Here is an 11,714-nt window from a genome sequence, read left to right as displayed (position 1 = left end):
ACAAATGACTCCCACTTTGTAGCGTGCTGAGAGGTTCTAGGCAGCTGCTGCATTTAGGGTCTAGAGGAGGGGGTGGAGGTCTTACTGTAGAGGAAATGAGTATAATAGAAGGGTGACTGATGTTTCTTCCTGTCCTTTCTTCTCTCTTCTTGTGGCAGTGATGGATGGCCGACTGCTGCTGGAGGGCCTGCAGAGGTTTGGCACTGTGCCCACGTACCTGCCCGTCCAGTACCAGGTTCTGAACGCTGAGATGTCCTTCTTCCTCAAGGAGGCAAACCAAGACATCATGAGGAACTCCAGCCTGCAAGCCCGAACTGAGCTCTTCTTCATCCAGCAGGCCAGGAAGATGCCTGTGGTCAATGCGAGTTATGGGCCACTCTCGGTGCAGCAGCCTGTCCCCATGGAGCTCCTTGGTCCAGGTTTGTTCAACCACCCGTCTTCATCTTCTTCATCATCGTCCACTTCTTCTCAACTCTTCACGTTCAACTGGAAGGTTCAGACGTTCATCATAAGTGAACGCATCCATCCCAACTGGCCCAAAGTCCAGGTCCTGTTCTACATAGTGGGCCGAGACTGGGACGACTACAGCACCGTGGACAGACTCCCCTGTGTCCGAATGTTTGCCTTCCATGAGACTCAGGAGGTCCGAGGAACCTGCCGCTTGAAAGGGGAATTAGGACTTTGTGTGGCTGAGCTAGAGCCATTGCCCAGTTGGTTCAGTCCGCCTAGCGTAGTACCCGGTAGACAAAGGGCACCAGAACAAGCTGAGGGCACTCCTGTGGAGCTCTACTACATGATCCAGTCCACAGACACCGGTGACTGCAACTCAGAGGACTCCCGCAAGTCCAGCACTGTACGTTCTGAACATCAGGGTCCAGCAGGGTACTTTTCAGGCCCAACACCGATGCGCAGGATCGGCAGCGTGAGACTCTTCCAGCCATTCTCTGAACTGCGACTGGACAGCAACTTTGTGGTGATGGTGCCCTCGAGGCCCATAAAGCAGAGGGAGACAGTATCAGCCTTCTTAGCCGCCTCAACCCTATCCTCTGTGGACATTTTCACCCTCAAGTGAGTGACACCCTCTCTATCACTTTATACTGCTGTCTTTATTTACTTCATCAGACATATTCAGTGTTTTAAGAGATATAGGGGCTGTATATCATGGACGATGTGAAGATGTGAAAATGCATTTAAGCATCAAGATGCATCTGTCTAAAGGTGATGATTCAATCATATTGTTTTTGATATTTATAATGAAATAAGTAAGCATTCAAAAAGTAAGCAGTGTGTTTTTAGCCAGACGTGTAATGAATTTTCAGAAACAGCCAGGTGTATTGTGTAACATCCTCTAGAATATTGTTCCTCCAGCAACGTTTTTGCATTTTGTACTTTTAAAAAATAGGATCCAAATAACCTCAAACACATCCAGTGATAATTAACTCCTTACTCAGGTATCCCTTTGTCAGTAACAGCTTCTTAACAGTTAAACAAACATTCAGACCCATACTTTTGAGTCAGTGGAAAGACGGACAGAAATGTCTCTCTTTAGGCACTGTTTTTCCGATGGGAATATATTTGGTGATCTTTGATTTCTTGTGCAGTTATTTTCTCTATGTGTTTGTATGTTGTTGTGATCTACATTTATGGCGTATGAACAATCCTGTTAAACTGTAGTTAAAGTGTGTACCGATGATCTACATTTTTTACAAGTGGCTTTTTTAAATGCAGACGAGAAGGAAATTTGCGTAGCAGCTGAGACATGTTTGTAGTTCATTGTGTTAATATTAGTGCCCCTTTGAAGAGTGTCGGTAGTGGCTCAAGAGGTAATATGTGTGTTCTTGGTTCAAACCCTGCCTCTGGTAACTGCCTGTGAGGGGTTTGCTCTGTTCTGGGAGTTTCTTCTGGGTGATACAGTTTCGTCCAACAGTCCAGCAACACTGTGTGGAGCCCTGTTATTCCAGGTGGCTCCAAACCCACTGTGACAATGAATGGGATAAAGGTTAGAGAAAATGAGTGAATAAATGAACAGTCTCAGTAAATCTTTTAAGATTCAATAAAAAGAAATGTGCTCCTTCTGTTGAGTGCAGGTTTCTTTTTATGAAATTATCCGATATCTTGATGTCAACACACTAGATACCAATTTAATGTACTATAGACTTGGAATATTTATAACCAGAAAATTGTTCCTTCTGAGTTATAGTAAATCTGGGAACACTCAGGATTAATCCATTTATTTTAAGACTGGACGAATAGACATTGTTAAATAAATAATTTTTTAGCAATGATTACTGGAAATTAAATATCTTAAAGGGTGATCTCTGACTTTTGTACTGTACTGTAATAAAACATTTGTGGTGACTACCCTATATATATATATATATATATATATATATATATATATATATATATATATATATACTTTACGATTAAACTGTAATGAATTTTCCTCTCAACTGACTCTGCAAAAGTGCCAAAATGTGCTATTGACTCATTGAGCGTTGTGCTCTAATTATAGAGTTTACATTTGATGCAGCAACCAAAGACATTAGGCATGCGTGTAAATGAGTGAATGAGGAATTAGTATTAATTTCCAGTTGGGCTTCCTTGTGCTTAAGATCTAAATCACTGGGCATGCAACCAGTGCTGTGCCCTGAGTTATGCATCGACAAAACGCTCGACCAATTTGTCAAGCAGGCCGAGCATTAGCTTAAAGCGTAACTGCTTTCTCTCGCTTGAGTGATGATGGACTTTAAGTGTTGTGCTCTCAGTGGGAGCCTGATGTTCTCCTGCTAAACATATATCAGATCTCTGAGCACATCTGTGGAAGTTTAAGGAGCTCTTTTTTCCATTGTCTGTGCTCCTAACAAAATTACCCCCAAAAAAGTTGGGACACTGTGTAAAATTTAAATAAAAACAAAATACAATAATGTAAATATCATTTAAACTATTATTATTATCACTATTAATGTTTTTATTAATGTTATTATTATTTTAACTATAGGCCTATTCCCATTTTGAATTTGATGACAGCCACAAATTGCAATCAAACTGGGACAGGACAACGAAAAACGAGTAAAGTTGTGTAACATTTTACAAAACCCAAATAAGTATTGGCTACAGGCCAGTGACATGACTAGTTTACAAGAGCATCTCAGAAAGGCTGAGTCTTTCAGATGTGGAGGAGTTCATCTCAATGAAAGACTGCGTGAGCAAATAGTGAAACACTTCATGAATCACATTTTTCAAATTAAAATGAGAAAGAACCTGGGGACTTATTCATCTTCAGTACGTAATATTATTCAAATCTGTATGCAAGTTACAAGGCCCACATTCAATCTGGGCTGGCAATGGTCTTCAGGGTCTAAGTTAGCACAACATTAAAAAAACATAGACACAATTCTGTGGTGGAAATCACTGCATGGGCTAAGAAATACTTTGAAAATCTGTTGTCTGTGAATACAATTTATCCCAACATCCACAATTTCAAGTTGTAACTTTCATGCAAAGAAGAATCCATTTTATAACCATATCACTTATACTTCAGACCCATTGAAAATGAAATTTTTCACCTTATGAAATAAAATATGATATTACAACGACCATAAGAATGGAAGAATCTAGTAAGAATGGAAAAACATTTCACTTTCAGATCTACAGCAATTGGTCTCCTCACTTCCCAAAAAATTACAGTATGTTGATAAAAGACGAGGTGATAAAACCCAGTGGTAAACTTGCCCCATCACAATTTTTTTAAATATGTTACTGGCGTCAGAGTAAAATATATGGGAAAATATTTTTCAAAACACATCAAAATTTCTCACTTTCATCATTTGGAATGTTGTCTTTGCACTATTTACAATTAAATACATGCTTTCAGTGATTTGCACATGAGTACATTCTGGTTTATTTTCTTGTTTTTTTTTTTTTTTTAGATATTGCCCCCAACTTTTCCCGAAATGTGCTTTGAACATATAAAAGAGTTTGATATAGCAAACAAGCTTTTGAACACCTATAGGCGGGCTATTCCTTTGTGGCAGAAGCAGCTTGTTGCCTTCTATTAATGCTATATGCTAAATGTTAAAACATCTATGTGAGGTTTTGATTGCATTTAGCCATGAGAACATTAGTGAGGTCAAGTAATAATGTTGAATAATGAGTATTGACTCAGAAATTCCTGTCCAACTCATCCCAAAGGTATAGGATGGTGTCCAATCATTCCTGAAACAACAATAGCACTGTCCCAAAGGCCAAGGGGAGGGGCTTTATACCCCTCTAGCTGTTGCTTAGGGTTGAGCATGGTAAAAAAAAAAGTGTGACTGCTCCGGTGCATCTTATTCAGATTAGAAACACTTTTTTAAATGTGTTTGGGAACATGATACAAGAGCACTTTATTATTTAGTTTTATAGTTAAAGCCTGTAGTCCATCTGTTCCTCTGCTTACTGTAGTTGCCTACATTCCCTGTCTTCTGCAATGGTCATGACCCCCTCAGGACTGCTGTGTCTGATCTTCTTGTACAAGCACAACACACACTAAAACGCCACCATCATGTTAGTGTCAGTGTCAGTGCAGTGCTGAGAATGATCCACCACTCAAATCTTACCTGCTCTGCCATGCTCTTGTATGATCAGTGGAGCTGAGAGAATGGACATAGCATGTAGAAACAAGGATCTGAAGATATTGTCATTGCTATTCAGTATGTTAGCCTTTTATATTGGATGGATTTTCTGTTGGGCAAGTTTGTGTGTGTGTGTGTGTGTGTGTGTGTGTGTGTGTGTGTTTATGGACCTAGACCTCTAGTCAGAGCTAATGAAGCTCAGAGTTGTCTTTGTTGTCTTTGGAGCACTATTGAACTGCTCCTAGGGAGTTCTAACATCACACATGCGTTTGTAATATGGTTATCAGGCAGCTTTTAATTAATGCAAAAAGTCTACACTTCAGTAGCAGCCATGTTTATAAGAAGTGTATTGATGGGGTTTTAGACATGAAATCTTTAGTGATGTATTTATCTGTTTTTTTTTTTTTGCCCAGCATAGCTCCTGTGTTCCCCTTTTCTGATGATAAGATCCTTTAAGGAGGTTTGTTCTCTCCTTTCATCGCTCCTGTATAATGGCTAAATGCCTTTGTGATGGCTCCAAATCTTCTCACTCCCCTGGAGATAGGCTCAGCTCTGTTCTGGTTTCAGGCTGGGCTCTAGATCTGTGCTGACTTTTATTTTTTATTTATTTGATTATTAATTAATTTATTTAATATATATATATATATATATATATATATATATATATATATAAAAAGTGACCAGCTGAGCACTGCTGATATGAAGGGTTCTTTAAGGTTCCTGGCTCTAGATGTGTGTGTGTGTGTGTGTGTGTGTGTGTGTGTGTGTTTATTTACCAGGTTTCATTCAAATTGTGAGAATGAAAATGTATTTACACTCTCACATTGTGGGGACTGTGACTGACCCCACAACGTAAATTATAAACTTTTAAGCCTAGGGTAAAGTTTAGGGTTAGCTAAGTGGTAGTTATAGATAAGGTTAAGTTAGGTTCACACCCCACAGACTGAATGTTATTCAATGTATTGTCCACACAATGCATGGAAACATATGTGTGTATGTGGGAGGTTGGTTGTGTGGGTGTGTGTGTGGGTGCATGACCAGCATCATGTGCTCATTATTGCTCCTAGATCCAAAACTAATCTCATCATCAGCCTCATTAACTACAGCCTTTAACCTGTTCAGATGTCTTCCATCCAACAATAAACAAAGGCTATCTTTCCAGAACATTTGCTATTTAGTGCTGTGCAGAGGATTTCCAGTCAAGCACAACTTACATATTTTAGGACTTACATTAGGAAAAAAAGGATAATATTATGTGAAGGTGGGAGAAACATTTTTAACACATACCATTGCTCAGGAGTTTTGATTTTTTTTCCCACTAGCTGGACACTCTTAACATAAATAAATGGAAACAGTGGATTTTTACATCATCACTACATCATTACATCACAACACAAGAAATGACAAATCTGACGAGGAGGACTAATCTTAAAACTAAAATTACCATAGTGATTGTCTGATTATGTATATAACTGTCTTTGTTTTCTTGTCTTTATCTAAGAGGGTGTAAAATTTGTTCTAGTGCATGTTACATGGGATTTAATTCTGCACTACAGAACACAACAGGTCCGATAACATGATAAGGTCAAATTTTAGAATAGAAAACCCTTTTAATATGTGCTTTTTTTGGTTTTATTTGTGACATCTTATTGCTTGACCAGCTTCAAATAAAACAGAATTTTAAGAGGATTGGGATAAGGGCTTTAACTCGCTCATTCTAATGTAATGAGTGTAAATCCTTCAGTTTGGGTCATTGGGTTATTGATTTAGCTCTGTGTTTGTGATGATTTTTGCATGGTCCGACAATTTATTCCAAATCCTATGTCCTGACATTCTGCTGTGTAATTCCTGATACATTTTAATTTTGTTGGCCTTCAGTGGCTACATTTACATGGAGTCTAATAATCCTTTAATAATGTGACTAATGGCTAGATTAGAATTAGGAAAAAAAACTCACTATAAACATAAATCTGAAGAGACTAATCCAATTGTGCTTAATCCGAATTGAATTTCTCTCAAAATGAAAGCGGTGGTTTATACCTTTTAAAAAGTCTTTGAATGGAAGAATAATCACCGTATAAACATTTGAATCTGATCATAATCTTTGCCTTAAGTCTCTGTAGGTCCATTTGAATCATGACCAACAGGGCAGCTTAGAGAAGAAACTGTGATATGCTTTGAAAGAAATAAAATAAACAATTCTTCAATTATGTTCTTGGCATTGGTCAATACTCAACCATACACCAGCCACAATATAGCACTCTATCCATATGTATGAAACAGAACAACACATTTTATATTCATTGTTTTCTGGGACACTGACACTGACCAGTGTGTGATTGAAGCAGTGTTGGTAAAACGTAATTTAAGAAATTTTAGCACAAAACACAGGTATAATCAACTGAAATCTTTGGAAACAAGAAGTATAACTCATTATCTCCACACATGTGCATGACATTTGTTTGGTTTACCCTATGCATGTAGATATTTTCAGCAGGATGCTGAGTTTATAATAAATAAGTAGAATAAGTAGTTGAATTTGAATCTGTGAATGAAATGACTTTTATTCAGGTTGATGAAAACTCTCCATGTAAACAGCCCATCTAAGCTGCCTGGCCCTGAGGCACACACATTGGTATGCAGTGTTGTATTTTCCCCAAACATGTTGTGTAGATTTAACAAAAAGCTGAAGTTAAGTTTTATCTGTCTGCAGATATTCAGTGGTAGATTTAACAGCACAAAATGTGTTCAAGTTCAGAAGATGCCTGCAGATATTTAGTGGTCATTCTGAGCTTCTTCAGTTGTTTAAAGATTGTACAACATGACCTTGTACTGATCTTTAAAGGATGCTCAAATTTAATAAAGATAGATGGCTGAAATATTTTCAGTGCAAGGTTATACTCAGAAACAACAAAGACATTTCTCTGTAGTCTTTTTTATGTTCATCTTTACCACATATACCAGTTCTTCTGGAAATTAATGCCACTCAGGGATTCTTTATGATTTGTTTGAATATTGTATGACATGTCCTTCCACTGACCTTTACACAGCACCCATAAAAGAGAGGAACAAATGCTGAGATTCTTCAGTTTTTTAAACAATCTAGGTATCTCTCTAGGTCCAGTCTTTAGCAATTTTTTTATCACTCACATCAGTTTTTTAGAGACTTTCTGAAATTAAATTTGAATGAATTTTGTTTGGGGTGACATGGTGGTGCAACAGGTATTGTCACTGTCACACAGCCCGATCCAGGTGACGGTCTTTGAGTTTGGTGTGTTTTCCCCGTGTTCTTTTGGCTTCCACCCACAGTCCAAAAACAAACATTGCTAGGTTGATTGGCTACTCAAAAGTGTCCACAGGTGTGAGTGAATGTGTGAGTGTGTGTTGCCCTGTGAAGGACTGGCACTGCCTACAGGGTTTGTCCCCGCTTTGCGCCCAGAGACAGCGGGGTAGGCTCCGGACCCACTGTGACCCTGACCTGGATAAGCGGTTACAGACAATGAATGATTGAATGAAAGAATTCTGGTCCTAAAATCTGCTTTTTTAAAAACTGTTGTTAAACCCTTTATCCTGTATCAAATATATACCAAATTGCTAGAAAATAACAGGCTACACAAGCTTAACATTAACTAAAATAACGAACCTGCTCCCCCATTAATATTCAGTGTTTGTTTATGAATGAGTTCTCTGTAAAACTGCACAAAGGTCTAAGAAAATAAATGCTAGACATTCCAGATGTCTGTGTTTGTGTACATTTGGAAAGCCCATGCCTGCCATTGTTAGCATAGGCTAAGCTAATTCTGTGCAGTATACAAATTAGTTTGGTGTACTGTTATTGAAATTTGCCCTTACTGTTGTGTAATTTGGATGCAGCACATACAGCACAAACTCATAGCAGTGACAGTAGGCGTGTACATGCATACCAAGGTTTTCGGATCTGTGTGATTTACAGTAAACACAATGATACTGCCGGCTAACTCATGATTATGATATTAGATTGGAAGTAATTATCCAGCAGCTCAGAGAAACAGTAAAGGATCTGCCTCTCTCTCTCTCTCTCTCTCTCTCTCTCTCTCTCTCTCTCTCTCTCTCAAACACACAAACACACATACACATGCCCCTCTGCAATGATGCAGAAGTTCTTAAATATGTGAATTTGTAATATATATTGGTAGTTTGCACAGAATTAAATAAAAAATACCATACACAATTTCAGCCATACTGCCAAGCCCTATGTTAAGCTAATTAGCAAAAATTAGCATACTGTTGTGATGGTATTTAATTATAAAAAACTAATTATATGGATTTTGCATGAAACTCAATATAATATTTTCAATATTATATATAAAAATTAAAAGTGAGAACAAAGTAGTTTTGTGATTGCTTGGTAAAACAGCATTCCCTCAATGCCTTCTTACAGAACTATTTACAATTTCTATTAAAAATAACACATCTACTCATAAATTACTTGCATATTATATATTATGGTGCAGTTTGATAATAGTATGTCAATTGAGGCCATGTGTTACAGTGACTTTGGAGCATCCCTTACTTGTAGTAAAATTACAGTTTATTGTTGAAGTTTATTGTTGGCAGGAGAGTTCAAACCCACGCCTGGGTCTCTAATAACCTCTATTCACATACTTTTTACTTGTGTGATCATTGACATGTAAATCATATTTTTTAACACAATAGTGTCCTGTATTTTGTGTTTTTTTTTTTTTTTTTACGTTGATTGGCTTAAATGTGGATTAGATATATTTTAGAAGACATTCAGGTAAAATCAATGTGCTTAATGTTTATCTCATTAAGCTATTGAAATTGCACAAGTTATTCTGCGCCGTTAGATTATCCTAACGATAAGAACAATTTCCTTAGCAGAAATAAATGTTCTGTCCTTGAAAAAACCTACCATGCATTCATGTCTAACTATGAAAAACCCACCTTTAATTATACAAACTATTTGTTAGGCCAGTGCATCCTTTTTGTAAAGGTGTGCAACATCCTGAATCTTGGCTCATTAATGATTTAGAGAACAGTAACAGGTTGAAAATGGGATTTATACCTCATTCATAATGCAAATGAAAACACAGTTCTCTCATGAGGAAATTAACACCCTTTCAGAAGATAAATAGCCCCTGCTGTATTCGAATTTTGACTGAACAATCTTACACATTTCTGCACGTCCCTCTAGGATGTATGCTAATGAATGCAAATACATAATATTCTCTTATAGAGAGCATTTTTCATAAGGAGGCAGTGTATTGTAACCCTTAGACTTAGACACTGACTCTTAAACACTGCTTTATTGATTGAATGTACAACAATTCAATAACAATAAAAATATAACAATTTCAGCATTAATGCCAGTGTATTATAATGTGTTGAGATACATTGATTGTAAATCAACAAATTAGACAGAAATCTAGAAAACTTACATAGACAAGAATTTATGAATATCACTAACAACAATGTTCTTACATGTCCAAAAACCTACAGCCAGGTTTTGATTATAGGGTATAAAGGCCTCTAAAAAGGGTCTGTGGATTTATGGAACTGGAACACCATCCAATATCCATGGCATTAGTAGTAGACCTGTCACAATTATTACATAATCGCATGATCAAGATTATTTGAGCTAACCGTGATGAATTGCACTGAACGTGATAATATTTCAGTTCATTCCCAAAAAACAGAATGCCATTTACATGTATTTCTAAACAAATGGTAAGACAAATGAGTAAGGAGATTTAGGCTGTGCATATCTCCTGCTTATACTTCTGTCTGATACACTTCATCTATCAGAGTATGTGTTTTATTTAAGCAACTGTAAGTATAAAAGTACACTATGTGGCACAAATCTTCAGAACAGTCGGATTTGCTATTAAATGGTGGCTGTAAAAGTTCCCAATAAAACAAACCTGAAAAATCATCTGTGGATCCACCACGGCAGTTCGCTGAACTTGGGAAGACAATGCCATCAACAGATACTTCCCAGCAGCAGGCCGGAGCAGTTATTCCGGAGGCTCCCGGGCGAGTATCTTAGGCTACTAGGAGTTTCCATGTTCTCCCTGTGTCTGCGTGGGTTTCCTCCGGGGTCTACGGTTTCCTCTCACAGTCCAAAAACATGGACGGTAGGTGAATTGGCTTCTCTAAAAATGTCCTGCTGTGTGAGTGAATGAGTGTGTATGTGAATGAATGTCTGTATGTGTGAATGAATGTGTGTGAGCCCAGATATGGATTGGCACCCACCTGGGTAAAATCCTAGTGCCCGATGCAGTCCTCCAGGTGGACGGTGGTTCCTGGTCGAGAGTACGCTGTGCGTGTTTGGCTGCCGCTTCTTGCCTGTGTGTGTAGATTGAGTGTTCTGAGCGTTCTGAGCACTGTGGATTGTAAAGCGTCCTTGGGTATCGAGAAAGGCGCTATATAAGTGTAATGATAGATAGAGATAGAGAGAGAGAGAGAGAGAGAGAGAGAGAGATAGAAAAGTAACCAAATCAGATTTTTTGTTCTGCTGTTCACACTGTCAATATAATATGACCTATATCTGACATCAGTCTGAACAGATCACACTCCTAAACTGACCTGCACGCACACACAAAAAAAACATTCTTAAAGCACTGACCACAAGGAATTGTCCATTTGCTTCATACAAAGCACTTTAGTTTTTTAAATGAAGGAATGGGACTGGACTGGTGTGTTACTGCAGCACTGTATCACAAACCCTCCCTTTTCTTTATTCCAAGTGAGTTCTAAACACAGGGTATTAATTAAAGACTCTATAGAATATTAAACGTGAACTGATTTTTCTTTCACTCTAAGCGCAAATTTCCCGGGTCTCTCACGAACACAAATCTCAAAAGAGAAGGCGACGAGCACAGACATAATGAGTTTAATATTTCCAGGAGCCACATTTATACAGCTTCATACCGACATGAACAATATCAAACTGATACAGAACTAAAAAAGAAGCTCTTCTCTTGTTTGCTTTATTGAAAAAAACCACCTTCATACAAATTTCCACGTTTTATTTTCTCATAAATGAGAGATAGGAACTTCGTTTCACAGAGTGTCACATGTTTTTTGTTTCACAGTATT

General features: G+C 37.8%; 1 protein-coding gene across 1 annotated transcript in view; it reads left to right on the top strand.

Moving 5' to 3' along the window:
• Nucleotides 1–11,714, top strand: part of si:dkey-112m2.1 (transmembrane protein 132C) — a 191,140-nt gene that overhangs the window by 51,688 nt on the left and 127,738 nt on the right. Inside the window, exon 2 of the mRNA XM_066646040.1 lies at nt 159–1,068. Coding sequence (XP_066502137.1) covers nt 159–1,068 — 910 coding nt within the window. The remainder of the gene's footprint in view (nt 1–158; nt 1,069–11,714) is intronic.

The sequence above is a fragment of the Hoplias malabaricus genome, chromosome 15 (assembly GCF_029633855.1).
Source record: "Hoplias malabaricus isolate fHopMal1 chromosome 15, fHopMal1.hap1, whole genome shotgun sequence".
NCBI lineage: Eukaryota > Metazoa > Chordata > Actinopteri > Characiformes > Erythrinidae > Hoplias > Hoplias malabaricus.
This window is presented reverse-complemented; position numbering and strand designations above follow the sequence as displayed.